The sequence below is a fragment of the Entelurus aequoreus genome, linkage group LG16 (genome assembly GCF_033978785.1).
Source record: "Entelurus aequoreus isolate RoL-2023_Sb linkage group LG16, RoL_Eaeq_v1.1, whole genome shotgun sequence".
Classification (NCBI taxonomy): domain Eukaryota; kingdom Metazoa; phylum Chordata; class Actinopteri; order Syngnathiformes; family Syngnathidae; genus Entelurus; species Entelurus aequoreus.
Window position 1 is genome coordinate 32792045 of NC_084746.1, and position 17832 is coordinate 32809876.

A 17832-nucleotide genomic window follows, 5' to 3' on the forward strand; every position below is an offset into this window, starting at 1 on the left:
ACAAATATATTTATCATATTTTAGTTTTTAGTTCAGTTTAATTTTGTACATTTTCCCGTCAACCACTCAAATTCTACGATAAAGTTATCGAAATGGATTCACCATAAAAATATGTGAAGTCAGCTAAAATATGTAATAGTAAATGCACACACTAGTAAAAGTTTTTAAAATAACTAGTTTGAAACAATGGCGATGATAACATCCGGGTTCAAAGTTCTTGCGCATGCGCTGTGCTTCACAAGCGGCATCGTTCGATTGTGCGGCTAAACGAGCTGAATCATTTGGCTGAAGTGTCTTTTTTTTGTGTCATTGTACGTGCTTTGCGAGGCAATGGCGGCCAGATACGATAGAGCTATCACCGTCTTCTCTCCGGATGGTCATCTTTTCCAAGTAGAGTACGCACAAGAAGCTGTAAAGAAAGGCTCCACTGCGGTGAGTTCTCAAATTGAAACCGAAGGTGCTAGTTAGCATTTAGCTATCAACCCCTTGCCTCCACTGTTATGGAGATTATTGTTTATATTAGGCTCCATAGCGAATATCCATGGTATTACAACACTTACTATTGATGTTTACAATCTGCATGTGTTTAACTTGAACAATATTGTAGTGTATTTACAAAGCGGTTTTAGCTAGCTTCTTGTCGCTGTGTCATGCTCCCACTGCTGTTAGTTTCCAAGTGATACTGTTCGAAATAAAATTATACAATATAGTAATAATATTTTTAGACTACAGATTGAAAAGTTGGATTCAAATGACCAAAGAAATGTATGCAATATTTGCTACCTCGTCATTGTATTTATAAGTAAATGTTACTCACAGAGATCTTTAAATACAAATGTATAGGACATGTGTGCAGTACTTTAAAATCATGTCACTGACAGTTGAGTGATTTTTAATTAATATAAACAACGTTCAAGCTATTAAGTGGACTGATGCATTGTAATGTGATTGTTTTGATTTTTGTGTACAGGTAGGAATCAGGGGTAAAGACATTGTAGTCCTCGGAGTGGAGAAGAAATCTGTAGCAAAGTTGCAGGAGGAGAGAACCGTCCGCAAGATATGTGCCCTGGACGAGCACGTCTGTATGGCATTTGCAGGTAAGAACATTTATGTATTTAAAAAAAAACAAAAAACGTTTGTTGTCCTTGTGATGTGTGCTACGTTGTTAATTCTTTGATATTCATCTTTCAGGGCTGACAGCGGACGCTCGCATTGTGATAAACAGAGCACGGGTTGAGTGTCAGAGCCACAGGTTAACTGTGGAGGATCCTGTCACTGTTGAATACATCACACGCTACATCGCCACTCTGAAACAGGTGCTTTTAATGTTACTATTTACATAATACTAAACTGTTGTTATTGTTAATGCAGTGGAACCAAACAAAAATTATACAATAGCATGTGAACATGTGGGATGTTTCATGCTCACTGCAATACTTTTTACCATCAGTAACTTGGGTGATGAGTGAGGTAGAGCTGGTAAAATAATTTTGATTTTGATTATGTCTTCCCACTATCATAAAAATATTGTAATCGAGAGAAAAAAAATGGATTAATAGGCCGTGCAACATGCATGCAAATGTCTGAGGTTGTGACAATTTAACAGATGAGGAGCAAATCTGTAGAAAAAAGTGTCAACTAAAAGAGTTTGGGATCCCACCATGGTTTAACACAGCGCTAGTATGACTCATCAATAATCACTAAACTTAAGGTAACCGCAGGCAGAGTCACACAATTGGCCAATAAAACGGAATCCGCTCTTAAAAGCAGAATACCACGGAAATTCACATACATGTGAGTGAAATTTTGTCATTGAAGAAAAGTAACGGTTGTTTAAGAAAATATTCTTTGCTGAAACACTCAACCACCCCGTCCTGAACTAAACAATGTGGAGACGGCCACTTGAAAAGCGATTAAACTACGTAGCCAAAGCTAACAAGAACAATCCACACACCCACAACACATCTTATCTGCTCATGTTGTTGTGAACGACATCACGGATGTAAGATCAATGTACAAACAGGACAGCAGTCACAACTTTAGAGGCTCACGCTCTCCTTACTCCTCAATCTCAGAACAGAAGCACACTTCTCCCCTTCACTATACAGCGCTGTGCACAACATCCAAAAATAAAAAGGTTTCAAAAAGTACCTTGCTCAAGCTTAATGTAGTTAAAGCACTTTTACAAAATTATTATGCTTTGACTATAAATACTGGTCAAAATTCTCCAAAAATGTATTGCACCAAGAAATATGAGGATTTTATTAAATGTTATTAATGGCACAAAAAGCACACACTATGGTGGTGAAATAAGTGTAAAAAGTAAAAAACGCAATTTAAAAAAATTAAAATGTGAAAAACTGAATTTTATGTTTTTTTCATATTGCTTTTTTAATTTCAATTTATTGTTGGTACTATTGCTATTTTACTCGTGGTGGTGTATTCCGTACTAATTTATATCCTTTGTTCTTTTAGATTATATTTAAAGTTGAGTTTTGGTAATAGAATAAATACTTGATTTCAAGTTAATGAATAATCGTGTTATTAATCATGATTTCAATATCAATCAAAATAATCAGGATTATTATTTAAGCCATAATTGTCCGGTCCTAGAGCGAGGTAGGTACCTGCCAGTCACATAGTCACTCTGTATAAAAGTTATTGTTTCGACAATTTACTTTGAGTGTTTCAACATATAAGACTTGATTTGTTTTCTTATCTGCAATTTTCTCCGTGTTTCACAAATGATGATGCTGATAAATGCTTGCGTTGATTTGTATTTTAGCGCTACACTCAAAGCAACGGTCGCAGGCCATTTGGTATCTCTGCTTTGATTGTGGGCTTCGACGATGATGGCACTCCCAGGCTGTATCAGACCGACCCGTCAGGAACCTACCATGCCTGGAAGGTGAGGGACTTTTTGTATCCCAAAGTTTTAACGCAGGTGTCCTGCGTGCCTAACAACTATTACATTATTGTACTATTTCCCCCTTGTCTCACAGGCAAACGCAATTGGCCGTAGTGCCAAAACCGTAAGGGAGTTTCTGGAGAAGAACTACACAGATGAAGCCATCGCTGGAGATAATGAGGCAATCAAGTTGGCAATCAAGGCTTTGCTTGAGGTGGGTTTATTGTGGTCTTTACCAGGCAATATTGTACACTATAAAGATACAGTTCATCAACCAAGGGGTGCTCCTTCATCATAATTCGTCATCGTAGCAAGAGATTTCGGACAATTCCATAGGCACAAATTTGTATGAATGTTTAAGTGAAGACCACCTTTCACAAAGCAAGTTCCATGAAGGCATGTTTGGATGAGTTTGGTGTAGAAAAACTAGTGGTGTCAAATTACCGTGTAATTTGCGATTAATTAATTACAGTCATAGTTAGTGTTATGTGTTTTAGTCACGTTAATCATATTTTTAATCTTTTAACATTACCATCACCTGCGAGTTGTTACGCCCTCTTTTGGTGCTTGATCAAGAGAAACAACAGTTCCGCCGTGCGGCACCACAATAGCGTGTATCTATGTTCATATTAATGCATTTAATTTAAATAAAAATACCCAAAATAAAGTGTTTTTCTCAGCATTTTTAGGTCAGAGTTTGATAAAGAAATTAATTGAATTGATTTTTTTAATCGCTCGACAGCTAAAAAAAACCCCAAACATTTGGAGTGAGCTAGAACAAAGTACCTTTTAAAACATTAGTGGGTCCATCACATGACAGCTATTTTCACAGAAACACTCCAAAATCTTCCAATATAAGTGTACGTTAACTGGAAAATACACCTTTTATTAAATACTTTAGTTCATGTAAACATTTGTGTTATTTAAAATTTAGAAAAGCCACCCCGGTTCCACCAGAGGCATCTTGATAAATTACAGTTTGTCACATGATATACTTCTTCTATAGGTGGTCCAGTCAGGGGGAAAAAACATTGAACTTGCTGTCATCAGACGAAATCAGCCACTCAAGGTGATCATCATACAATTTTTCTTAACTTCTATGTTTTAGTAGTTTTGTATGTGTTTTTAATGAGTGTCTTTGGCTGTCATCAGATCCTTGAATCCAAGGAGATTGAGACCCTAGTGGCTGAGATCGAAAAAGAAAAAGAGGAAGAGGCAGAAAAGAAGAAGCAGAAGAAGTCTACTTGAAATAGTCTAAGGTTTTTTTTTTTAATTGCACTTGGAAGAAGCTTTTCAGGCAAAAGGGGGCGGGGGGTTCAAACTCATCATATATTTGACTAATGAAAAAGTGAATCCTAATTTGAGACCTGTCTTTATGTATCGCACCAGTCGTCCTATACCTGCAGCTGTTTAAGTGTGTAAATATTCACATCCATGCAGGTCTGAAGTTAGGCTTCTAATGTTTAGACTATATGCTACCAGGACACTTTTCTATCGTGCATCAAAAAACAGTTAATCTGGGGACAGATATCACATGTTGAAAACAGTTAAAAATTGTAATGGGAACACTTCTCAATAAAAGATGACTTGTTTATATAGTCTTTTTGACATTCATTATATGAATCAAAGCTAGCGCCTATCACATTACTATATACTAGCTGTATCTATAAAAACTAAAGATCCCGTAGGAGACAATTGTCTTGTCTTACAAACTAAAGCTTCAAGCTTATACAATTTATGTATGAGGAAAAATGCTTTTGTCACCAAATAGAGAGTGGATCCAGCAGAAAATAGACATTATAAACAAAAAGAAGAAGCTAACATAGAAGGTGTCAGGTAATAGACAGATATCATCTATTGCTGTATGGTGAGTGATTATACAGCTGGATGGAGTGCGGAATGAAGGAGTGTGGAATGAAGGAGTTCTTGAATCGAACACTGTGGGAACGAAGCTGAAGGAGCCTGTTGGAGTATGAACTGTGCTGTCCCTCAATTGTCTGGTGGAGTGGGTGGGCAGGTTTGTCCATGATGGCCAGCAGTTTGTCCAGTATCCTCCTGTCCCTCACTGACACAAACGCCTCCAACTGCGTGCCAATAGTTTGGCCGGCTTTCCGGATCAGTTTGTCAATCCGGTTTAAGTCCCTTTTGCTGGTGCTGCTCCCCCAACAAACCACTGCAAAGTACAGGGCACTGGCCACAACAGACTGATAAAAGATCTCCAACAGCTTGCTGCACACATTAAAGGACCTAAGCTCCCTCAGGAAAAAGAGTCTGCTCATGCCCTTCTTGTAAACAGCTTTGCTGTTGTCCTTCCAGTCCAGTCTGTTGTTCAAGTAGACTTCCAGGTACTTGTACTGCCCCACTACTGCCACCTCCCGGCCCTGGATCTTGATGGGCTCCACCGGGGTCATTCTCTTCTTGAAGTCGATGACCAGCTCCTTGATCTTGTCCACATTAAGGAGCAGATGGTTCGCCTGAGACCACTCCACAAAGTCAGCGATCAGTGTCCTGCAGTCCAATTCCTGTCCCTCTCTGATACAGCAGAGTCATCAGAGTATTTCTGCAGGTGGAAGGACCTGGAACTATACTGGAAGTCTGAGGTGTACAGGGTGAACAGGAAAGGATACAGGACTGTCCCCTGTGGGGCACCTACACCACTGACCACAGTATCTAACAGGGAGCTCCCCAGTTGCACAAACTGGGGCCTGTCAGACAAGTAATCAGTGATCCAAGAGACAATGGATGAACTGACACCCATCCTGAGCAACTTGTCACTCATCAGAATTGACTGAATGGTGTTAAAGGCACTGGAGAAATCAAAGAACATGATCCTCACAGTGCCCTTCCCACCATCCAGGTGAGAGTGAACACGATGCAGCAGGTTGATAACAGCATCTTCCACTCCTACATGGGACTGATATGCAAACTGTAGAGGATCCAGGGAAGCAGCCACCAGGGGTCTCAGCTGATCCAGCACAAGTCTCTCGAGGACCTTCATGACATGAGACGTCAGGGCAACTGGTCTGAAGTCATTCAAGCCCGATGGGATAGGCTTCTTGGGCACCGACACTAAGCAGGATGTTTTCCATAAAACATGTTTTCAGTTATTTCACCTTTTTTGTTGAGTACATAACTCCACATGGGTTCATTCATAGTTGTTATGCCTTCAGTGACAATCTACAATGTAAATAGTCATGAAAATAAAGAAAACACATTGAATGAGAAGGTGTGTCCAAACTTTTGGCCTGTACTGTATGTACATCAATCAAACTGAGGCCTGGCAGAGGTTTTTGCACCAAAGAAAACCCCAAATGGGACCTTGACATCCCCTACAGAAAAACAACCTTTGGACAAGCACTTCTATCAGTCCAAACAAGTAATTTCTCAGTCTCCCAATAAATATCCCACTTCCTGTCTTTTTTTTAAAAAAACATCTAAAACTATTTCTTAAAAGTTCCCTGTCGTGTCGACTAATTGTATCTTTTTTTGGGGTCTGTGTTTTTTCAATGATATTGCCATATTGTCCTTATGTTCCTGTTTTTATATCTTGGGAGTTGGGACTTTCGATGTAAATGATTGAATTCATAGTCTGTAAATCAGATTTCCTGAATAAATAAGTGTAAATATAGTAGCACCCCGCCACCCCAAAAGGGACAAGCGGTAGAAAATGGATGGAAATATAGTAGCAGTCATAACAGGGCCATAAACGGACCACAAGAGCATTTGACACAAGCCGAGATCTAAAACTCTAAATTCTCATAATGTTGATTGTAATTATTAACATTTGTTCGATTTGTATTTTGTCCCAAAAACCAAAATGGTCCCTTTCCCCCCACCCTCTGTCTTATTTCCCCCCCCTTTCACCTTAAATTTCGCTTATCAAGCAACTGCTGCTCTGAATTCTCAACGACACAATTGTGGCCGGCGGTGTGGCATGGCTGCTTAATGGGATCCTGGCCTCAGACCCCAATGGGAACTTTCAGGGACTTTAATCTGGGAGCGCCTTTGAAAAGAAGTTGTGCACTGCTTTGCTCAGGCGGCCCTGGGGGGCTTCCCTCTCTTAACTCCCACCAAAAACATAATGGTGAATGGTAAAAGTCCTTCATTTAGAGTCATCTCCCCCAAGCCAAGATTTCCTGAGTGGATGCACCGTGGCTGCCTTGACGAGAGCAACTGCACTTTGTTTGCCATTTGTCTTCTTTGTCTGTCCAGTAAGGTTGGCCATTTGCACTGATCCATACTCCCTATTTGTGATATGGCAAATCAATCATATCAGTGTTTTTATGAGTTATTCTCAACCATTTCATCCATATGCCATATAAACAGTACATCCGGAAAGTATTCACAATGCTTCACTTTTTCCGCAGTTTATGTCAAAGCTTTATTCCAAAATGGAATAAATTCACACAATAGCCCATAATCACAATGTGAAAAAATATTTTTTTACAGTATTTACAGCCTTTGCCATGAAAGCTCAAAAGTGAGCTCAGGTGCATCCTGTTACAGCTAATATGGAGTCCACCTGTACTAAATTACAACAGTCCTTTGAGGAGAGAGGAGAACCTTCCAGAAGGACAACCCTCTGCAGCAATCCACCGATCAGACCTTTATGGTAGAGTGGCCAGAAGAATGCTTTTCTTAAGTAAAAATCACATGGCAGCTCACCTGGAGTTTGCTAAAAAAAACAAAAAACTACTTGAAAGACTCTCAGACCACGAGAAACACAATTCTTAAAGATTGAACTCTTCGGCGTCATGTTTGGAGGAAACCAACCACCCCTCATCACCAGGCCAATACCATCCCTACAGTTAAGCATGGTGGTGGCAGCATCATGGTGTGGGGATGGTTTTCAGCTGCAGGAACTGGGAGACGCGTCACAATATAGGGAAAGATGAATGCAGCAATCTACAGAGACATCCTGGATAAAAACCTGTTCCAGAGAGCTCTTGAACTCAGACTTGGGCGACAGTTAATCTTTCAGCAGGACAACGACCTTAAGCACACAGCCAAGATATCAAAGGAATGGCTTTAGGACAATTCTGTAAATGTCCTTGAGTGGCCCAGACTTGAATCCAATTGAACATCTCTGGAGAGATCTGAAAATGGCTGTGCACTGACGCTTCCCAACCAACTTGTAGGCGCCTGAGAGGCGCTGTAAAGAGGAATGGACCAAACTGCCCAAAGATGGGTATGCTTGTGGCATCATGTTCAAAAAGATTTGAGGCTGTAATTGCTGTCAGAGGTGCATCAACAAAGTATTGAGCAAATGCTATGAATACTTTTGTACATGTGATTTTGTACTTTAAAAAAATGTTTAATACATTTGCAAAAACCTTCTACATTGTCATTATGGGGTATTGTGTGTAGAATTTTAAGGACAAAAATGAATATACTCCATAACGCAATATTCAGGAGGCATCTGGGCTGTCTCACTAAAACAAAGCCATTTGCTTGGTGTAACGCTTTTAAAATAAATCTAAAACTTTTAATCTTATATTACACATTGAACTAAACAAAATGTGTATCGGTCAATCCCAGGCAACTTTATTTAATTTTTCCCTAAACCGAAGATTACTCATTTGAGTAAGAGATGTAAGTTTTCAGCAAACAAAAACAAAGCAAATAGACACCATATAGCCAAATTGAGACAACCAAAATTATTTTTAAAATAACATAAAATGATAACAGGACTGCACTCAAATTTTAAGGCCCCTCAGTCATGGTTGAAATATTTTCAATATACATTTTAAAAAATTGGGTTTATATGATGCAACTTCCTGTGGACCATGTGACCGTCCACATTTTTCAGAGGGGGTAATGCGTTGTTAGGGTAACTGCACTGAGTGAAAACCCAAAGACACAACTAAAGTGTGATTTTTAACTAAATTGTTGTTTTTTGTAAAGAAAATAAACTTAAAAAGCATTTTTGCGTTTAGGAGTAACCCAAACACTGTATGCAAAAAAACATAATACTTTTCAAGAATCTAAATGTCTAACCCTCTCGATGAGCTAACTCCTTCAAGACTGTTGGAAAACCATTTCAGGTGACTACCTCTTGAAGCTCATCGAGAGAATGCCAAGGGTGTGCAAAGTAGTAATAAGAGCAAAGGGTGGCTATTTTGAAGAAACTAGAATATAAAACATGTTTTCAGTTATTTTAGCTTTTTTGTTAAGTACATAAATCCACATGTGTTCATTCATGGTTTTGATGCCTTCAGTGACAATCTACAATGTACCGTAATTTCCGGACTATAAGCCGCACCTGACTATAAACCGCACCAGCTAAATTTAGGGGAAAATACAGATTGCTCCATATATAAGCCGCACCCGACTATAAGCCGCAGGGTTTTGCTGTGTAATTACCGTAGTATATAGGGGTTCCTGCTACCACGGAGGGGATTGTCGGGACAGAGATGACTGTTTGGGAACGCAAAGCGTCCCATTTATTAACTATAAATCTTTCAATCATTCAATCAAACTTTCACATCTTTGACATGGCGAACAGCATTGTGTAGAGTACAAATAATACAACGGTGCAAAGTAATGCAAAGTGCTCGCCTGTACGTTATGAAAATAACCAGCCTACCGGTATATGAAAAGTCAGTCTTTAATCATTGTGTCATCGTCTTCCTCCTGCGTACTAAAACCACCGAAATCCTCTTCGTCGGTGTCGGAGAAGAACAGGCCGTAAATAAGCCGCACCCTTGTATAAGCCGCAGGGACCAGAACGAGGGGAAAAAGTAGCGGCTTATAGTCCGGAAATTACGGTAAATATCATGAAAATAAAGAAAACGCATTGAATGAGGAGAAGGTGTGTCCAAACTTTTGGCCTGTACTGTATGTGTCGCAATGCAATATAAAAATATATAATTCATTCCTACTGAAAATACATTTTAACACTGCATATTTTCTCTATGTTTTCAGTTCGCCAGGATACATTAACAAGTCTCTGGCAGTTGAGTCGGCGACAAAACTTGCCCAAGCTGGACTTTACCAATAAAGTTTCTTCTGATCTCGCCTCTCAATCGCGTAAGCTTATTTTTGTGCTTCTGCAAAGACTTTTTTTTTTTTAACTCGCTTGTGGCTATGGAGTCTTGTTTTCCCCTCCGCCCTCCCTGTTCTTTTTCTTTTTTTTTTCTTCTTTATTTATTTTCCAGCATTGTTGTTGCCCATAATCAGCGCTGCTGCCGCGCCTCGGGACAAAGTCCATCTCTCTCATCGCTGGCTTCTGCTCATCATTAATGCAGAAGATAATGGCTTCACCAGAGGTCATCAGCGGAGGAACGAGGCCCGGGGACATGTACTCTCCGAGCAAGAATGCACACCGCTGCGGGCTGTCGACTGAGTGCATTGTTTGTATGCAAACACACACACACACACACAGCTTACACACACAGAAAATGCTACCATGCATATAGTCTTTAACTACGTCTTCATGCCAGTGTGTGACCCTTTTCTAATGACATCCGTGTCTCCTCTGCTTTTAACTCACGGCCCGCTTTCACTTTGAAGATCTCATTTTTGTCATTTTAATGTGCCGCCCCCCCTCTGGCCACGTTTCAAAGATATTTCCCTCCTGGGATGGTTAAATTTTGTCGGCACATGATGTCCTCGGGTCCAAATAAGACGAGCGCTTCAAGGGCACAAGCGCGGAGACGCCGGCGTCTCAGGGGAGGCGAGGTTACATTAGTCCTCTCTGATGGTGCTGGCTTATTTTCAAAACGGAACAAAGATGTCTGCCAGCAGAGCGCAGTGTTGCCTCAAAAGCGGCTTCTCATCATACTCCTTACACTTTCATCTGGCTTTTTCATCTGGCCGATTGACAGTGCGACACCTCTATCTCGCAGCCCGGCTGACATGTTTTTGTCTCTTTGCTTTAACACAACACAAAGGCAGCCTCTGAACAAGCCGAGCCGTCGACAGAGAGAGAGGGAGAGAGCGTTGTTTTGCGTAAAATTGTCAGATGAAACGGCAGCATTGCTCGTGTCCCCGAGCCATGGCCAAGCTGTCAAAGTGTGTTGGGTCGTAAAAGGCTACGCTCTCAACACTGTCCCTTTTCTGCTTGTCACATGTCGACAGTTACACACATAAACTATTTGTGTGTATGCCACGGCGGCCCGCCTCCGCTCTCGCTTCGGGGGCTCCGCGGTGCAAAGTTAAGTTTGGGCATATTGAAACGCCTCGGCTTACGTATCCATAAGCAAACAAAATAAGTTCTCCCCCGTAGCTGCAGGGTTGTGTTTGGAATAGCACTCCATTGTCTCCGAATCAAACTTCTGTTCCCTCGGGCCTCCTTGATCAGAGAGCAGTAACAGATACAGGCCTTTGTGTCCAGTGGGGGGAAAAAAAGACTAAAGGTTTTGGGTTACCTGTCACACAGGCCTGATAAGAGCCAAGGAGAGCAGAAAATGACGACAAAGCTAAAAATCAACCACCCCCTCCCCCCGTGTTGCCGCGGGCCAAAAAGCGGGCCCCGGCCCCCCTCAGGCCTCTCAGGGCCCTGGCAGAAGCCAGTCACACACATCACATGGCATTACTCGGGATGGGGTTACAGGAAAATGTCAGCCGACGCATAAGGAGAAGGAACCATCGGCCCGTAGGATAATTAGATTGCCCCAGGGAGGTGCAATCTTGCATTCCCACGATTCCCCTCTTTCCACCCACGCCCTCTTTTCATTGTATTCCTCTCCCTCCGCCGCTTATTTCGTGTTTTCAATTCGGTCTGTTTGCTCGGCAGCATACTATATTTGCACTATTGTTGTAAAGGAGCATCATGCTCCAGAAAGGGCTGCTGTGTATATACGGCGCATTCTGCAAGTCCTCTATTGTCATTAACACGCATCTGGATGAAACTCATCCCTCAGCTTTGAGGAAGTCTGCCAGTCAGGGGAATTGAACACAATGCCTTTTCAACACATTCTCAACCACTTGTCCAAAACTGACCAGCTCAGTTTTGGATGTACAATTCATGGTTTTATATGTTTACGCAAGTTGGCTAAAGTAGGGCTATTTTAGTGCAGATTTGGTAAAAAAAAAGGTTTTTAATTCATGTATTTTTTTCTATTTCATTTATAATTACAGTAGTACCTCCATTTACAAGCTTATTGATTCTATGATGAGGCTCTTAACTCAAGACACTTGCTTCTCAAATCAACGTCTCCTATTTAAATTAATTGAAAACAATTTAATTGGTGCTTACCTCCCACCCCAAACAGCACAATTTTAACATGTAACACACTTAAAAAAAAAAATAAACAATTTAAATAAGAAATATTGTATGAGAAATAACTTAGCCTTAGACTTAGACAAACTTTAATGATCCTCACGCAAAATTGTTCCACACAGTAGCTCAGTTACAAAGGATGGAGAGGATAAGGATGGAAAGGATGATGCACACAAGGGCACAAAAAGAGGGCGAAAACAAAAGGTATAAAGTAGACTAAAAATGTACCATAGTAGCAATATAAAATATAACGTGTAATATTCACATATTATACATACAGTATATAATATAAACTGATATATTATATAATTATATTATATTATGATATAATATATAACAAATCCCAATTACCATGTACAATATTACAGTATATGTAACAAGTGCAGCAAAAACACAATATATAGAATATAATGTTCTACAGTAGTTTTATGAAGTAATGCAATAATAATGTACATCATTTACCTTGGAGAGTTGTCCGTCAAACACACCATCAGCAGCTTCTCCATATTTCAATGTTAAATTGTTTGTCGTTCAAATATTATTTCAACGTCCGTGGCTGACGTACACCTGTTCAGCTTTGGTATGGTGCAGACTAGCAGTAATACGCTCAAATTGCTTCTCCAAGTTTGCGACATGCTTGGTCATGTTTTTGATGATAGTTTTTCTTCAATTCAATAGTATAATCCAGTTGTTCTTCTCAGCACTGTCCTTTAAACCCACATTCATCCTTCCCAAGGTCGCAAAAACAAAGTTATGACCATCTCTAGCTATATGCTAATGCTAACGAGTAAGACCAGATGTTTTGGTCAGATCTTACAGGGTTTAATGTGGTATTTGCTACCCCAACGAATGGAGGGGATGCTTGTAAGTCAAACGCTAACTTGTAATTCCGATATCAACCGATACCGATATTTGCAGTCGTAGAATTAACACATTATTATGCCTAATTTCGTTGTGATGCTCCGCTGGATGCATTAAACAATGTAACAAGGTTTTCCAAAATAAATCAACTCAAGTTATGGAAAAAAATGCCAACATGGCACTGCCATATTTATTATTGATATTGGTTGAGGTGGGCGGGGGTTGGGGGGATGGGGCGGGGTAGCGGGGGGTGTATATTGTAGCGTCCCGGAAGAGTTAGTGCTGCAAGGGGTTCTGGGTATTTGTTCTGTTGTGTTTATGTTGTGTTACGGTGCGGATGTTCTCCCGAAATGTGTTTGTCATTCTTGTTTGGTGTGGGTTCACATTGTGGCGCATATTTGTAACAGTGTTAAAGTTGTTTATACGACAGCCGTCAGTGTGACCTGTATGGCTGTTGACCAAGTATGCCTTTCATTCACTTGTGTGTGTGAAAAGCCGTAGATATTATGTGACTGGGCTGGCACGCAAAGGCAGTGCCTTTAAGGTTTATTGGCGCTCTGTACTTCTCCCTACGTCCGTGTACACAGCTGTGTTTTAATAAGTCCTAAATTTTACTTTTTGAAACGGATAATTTTGAAGACGATACCGATTACATTTTAAAGCATTTATCGGCCGATAATATCGGCAGTCCGATATTATCGGACATCCCTAGAATTTTTTGCAGTGAGCGTGAGACGGAAGTTAAGGTCTGATAACCGTTTGTTCGTTACTCAGAATCAGTGGCGTGCAGTCACTAGAGGCAGGGGAGGCACGGCCTCACCTGCAATCATGGAAAGAAAAAAAAAAGAAAAAAATAATAATTAAATTGTTATATGTATCCAGTGATTATACTAAAGTTATTTTCCATTTAACTTCACCAGTTTTAGATTATTTTTATTTTTATTTTCACATTTGCCGTTCAAATACTGACAAGAGTGCGGTGATCAGCAGCCAGTTGAGGCACGTCACTGATTTGTGCCTCAACAAGGATTGTGCGCAATGACTCGGCTAACTGCTGGCCTGCTGTGCAGTGAGACCGTATTGCTATATGAATTATGTTATACATTTCCATAGTTTAGTTAGCTGAGGTATATAATGTACAGTGTATTTTGTCAACAACTGTATGTGTGTAACGTATTTCTTGTGCTGAGCGATCATAATACTGCTGCGGAGAAGCACTGTGAGAGGCTCGTCTCATAACCCCGCCTCCTGGTGCCAAGCAACTCCGCCGCAGAATGCACCGCCCGACGGGAGCGCCGTGGCCACACCAACCAAAGCCCACACCCAAACCCTCCACGTGCAAGACCGAATCCACCCAAAAAAGTCACTTAACAAGAAGCCAAAAAGTGCTAAAACAACAATGCTCGCGCTGGAGGAGCCGTGAACGACCGCAGGGACACAACATTAGGTACACCTGCACTGCAGGTTCATATGTTTGTAAATCTGACTGTGATGATGCAGTCGTGCCTCACCATACATTAACCTCACTGCACGCCACTGCTCAGAACGTATTTGCAAAAGCTGTGTTCCCAAAGGACATTTTGGTGAAAATTCCAAATCAGTATCGTTAGCTATCTTGTTTGTTTTGTGCATTCATAAGTTTTGAACTTTATTTATCATTTGTACACAGCAAATACTGAAGAAATCGAAATGGTTAAAAAGCAATATTGTGAGTTTCCTGTTATTACTGCAATGGTACGGTAAGGCATTTAGACCATAGGTGTCAAATTCAAGGCCCACAGGCCTGACCTGGCCAGTAGGGATTGGTGATATGGACTATAACAATAACCTGCCATTCATGGTGAAAACGATAAAAGTGAAGTAAAAAAACACCCATAAAACTCCACCTTTTTGACCATGAGTCTGTCAGTGCATCCAGTCTTCAAAGCCCCCTAAACACGACTAAGATAACACTAAAGCTAATGAACTACATCAATTAAGTTTAAGTAGCACACCTATACTGCAAAGCTGTAGTGGTGTGCTTTGCTTATAGGGTTGCCAACTGTCCCTTGAAAAATTGAATTGTCTCATATTTAGAAACAAAAGTACACGTTCCGTGTTGAACTGTGAAGGGACGCACTTTGTGCTGTATTTTTATTAAGTATGCGACCAACATAGCCTATTGTTTTGTATTCCGGGTTGGTGCGCCCTGTAAAGGTCGAGGAAAAAGGTAAATCGTGATGTCACACGCCAGTTTTGACTAGGCAGTTTTGTTACAGTCACCAACATGCACCGAGCAGGCATCTGGTCAGTGCAGCAGACAACCAAAGTAAGTGTACAAAAGTTAAAGTAGAATTGTTCTTCTGTTTATGGTTGCAACAAGCGCAATATTTACGGTGAGCATGTTTGTTTTGTCACCCAGTGCAGTTGGTCCGAGGTCGTGCACAAGTCGTCATTCACTGAGGATTTTACACATCCAGTTTGCATCCTTCGCAAGGAGAAGAGAGGTATGTGGCGAGTCATTTATTCCTCATTAATGAGCTATCAGTGTGTGTGATGCTTTTATTTAATGACAAATTAACACATTATTGCATAAAGACAACAGCGTGGAGATTTCCTTCAACAACAAAGCACAATTGAAATGTTGCCAGTCAACACAACAACACAAATATCTCACGTCTCTTTTAGTGGGAGTAGTTGTCATAGTGATGATCAATCAATCAAAGTTTATATACATAGCCCTAAATCACAAGTGGATCCTCTTGAATGGAGACCAGTCAGCAGCGCAGAGACGTCACCAACTGATGCAAAAAGCAGTGGGTTCCGACTTGGAACAGCTAACGCATCATCTGTGGTCACCTGATAACCTCTCCATGCAGGAAAGGGGGGCAGAGCAGAAAAGAGAGACGGCAGATCAACTGATCTAAAAAAGGGTCTATTTAAAGGCTAGAGTATACAAATGAGTTTTAAGATGGGACTTAAATGCTTCTAATGAGGTAGCATCTCTAACAGTTACCGGGAGGGCATTCCAGAGTACTTGAGCTCGAAAAGAAAACGTTCTAAAGCCTGTAGACTTTTTTTGGGGGCTCTGGGAATCACTAATAAGCTGCAGTTCTTTGAACGCAGATATCTGGCCGGGACATATAGTACAATACAATCAGCAAGATAGGATGGAGCTAGACCGTTTAGTATTTTATATGTAAGTAGTAAAACCTTAAAGTCGCATCTTAAGTGCACATGAAGCCAGTGCAGGTACCAATTTTGTACCATCTGTAATCTTTCAATGCTAGTTGGAGACCTGCTCTATCATAAAGTTGCATATTGGATCTATTCTGTTAAGTTATGCAGGAAATATTTATATTCAAGACAAATACACATTACTTTTTTCTGTTAATATAGTAATTTTGCACACAAAAAATGTATTGAACAGTTTGTTTCCCATGTATTCGTATTGTTTCAAAACATGTGCATCTAATTAAATTCTGGTTGTAGTCAAATAGTATAAAAATATATGTGTAAATTGTTAGTCATCAGGTCATATAATCCACAAAGGTTGAGTGGAAGCAAGTCTGAAACATTTTAAGCAAAAATAATCCAGTTGCCTCCTTAACCATTGTGGATAGTACAAAACTAAAAAAAATTAGGTCAACCACCCCTGAAAGGTGTCCCTTATCCTTTTTTCAGGGAGTTGGCAAACCTATTTGCTTATCATAAGGTCTGGAAGTTATTTTTCTGTCAGTAATATTATAGACATTAGTATAATCAATCAGATAGTGTTATGATGCGACTTCAGTGTGAACTTTCCCACGCTGCAGTCGCATAATGGCTGTAATATAATACTGAGAATGCTTACCATAAGCGTCATCATTATTCACCAAAAGACAGCTACAAAATAAATAGTTGACAAATTAGGAGAAACAGGCAAAAATTATGTTTAAGGAACTCTTGTCAATTCATGTTCCACCACTGATCGCCAAAACGCTCTTTAAAATCATGGCAAATGTCCTCAAAACTGCGGAATACTTCTTCTTTCATAATCTTCTCCACAGTTCAGAAAATGTTGACTTTGATTGCACAGAATCCTTGAAATTTCCACAAATGCGCCAGTACTGAGGCGACGAGAATTGAAGCATGTTTACTTCCGTAAACACTGCAGGACGTGCGACGTCATGATGCCATGTCTGTATTCGGGTCAGATTGCATTCACATTGGAGTCTGGACTCATTTTTTATGTGATGTGAACGACTTCATAAACACATCAGATTTGCCCAGAAAATTGTTGAATTGAACGCACTGAACGTAGCCCTAATGCTGCTGCGGTTTAGCTCGACCTTGCTAAAGTAACAGTGAAAACGTGGACTGGATTTTCAGTATAGCAATGCAGGCGTTACTGATGGAACGGATTGGATTGGACAATAAGCGCTGACAGAGGGTCTTCAAATGATTTATAATCGTAGTGAATAATGACCCTATCATGATCCGTTGCCCGGATCATGTTTTATTTTTGTTTGACTCCCTTAGTTCTGTTTTCAGCACCCCTCAGATTGTGTTTTAGTTGCCACGGGGGCTGATTATTCTCACCTGCCTCTGAAGTGAAGTGAAGTGAATTATATTTATATAGCGCTTTTTCTCTAGTGACTCAAAGCGCTTTACATAGTGAAACCCAATATCTAAGTTACAGTACATTTAAACCAGTGTGGGTGGCACTGGGAGCAGGTGGGTAAAGTGTCTTGCCCAAGGACACAACGGCAGTGACTAGGATGGCGGAAGCGGGGATCGAACCTGCAACCCTCACGTTGCTGGCACGGCTACTCTACCAACCAAGCCAAGTCAGAAAATACTTCTTTTTTTTTAAAATGTT

General features: G+C 40.5%; 1 protein-coding gene across 2 annotated transcripts; it reads left to right on the forward strand.

Annotated features, from left to right (window-relative positions):
- Positions 1–214: 214 nt before the first annotated feature.
- psma8 (proteasome 20S subunit alpha 8) lies at positions 215–9886 on the forward strand. 2 transcript variants are annotated; one of them, XM_062022671.1, is made up of 8 exons: positions 215–432; positions 971–1097; positions 1192–1316; positions 2786–2908; positions 3003–3122; positions 3915–3977; positions 4061–4167; positions 9833–9886. In XM_062022671.1, the coding sequence occupies exons 1-7, from the start codon at positions 331–333 to the stop codon at positions 4154–4156; spliced, it is 756 nt and encodes a 251-aa protein (XP_061878655.1). In that variant the 5' UTR covers positions 215–330; the 3' UTR covers positions 4157–4167; positions 9833–9886. The 2 variants fall into 2 exon arrangements, with proteins under 2 accessions (XP_061878655.1, XP_061878654.1); XM_062022670.1 differs by lacking the exon at positions 9833–9886 and having other exon boundaries at positions 216–432; positions 4061–4502.
- Positions 9887–17832: the final 7946 nt, after the last annotated feature.

Coding starts and splice junctions, on each gene's coding strand:
- psma8 (XM_062022671.1), top strand. CDS start 331: ATGGCGGCCAGATACGATAGAGCTATCACCGTCTTCTCTCCGGATGGT. Junction 433..970: donor TAAAGAAAGGCTCCACTGCG/GTGAGTTCTCAA, acceptor TTTTGTGTACAG/GTAGGAATCAGGGGTAAAGA. Junction 2,909..3,002: donor GAACCTACCATGCCTGGAAG/GTGAGGGACTTT, acceptor CTTGTCTCACAG/GCAAACGCAATTGGCCGTAG.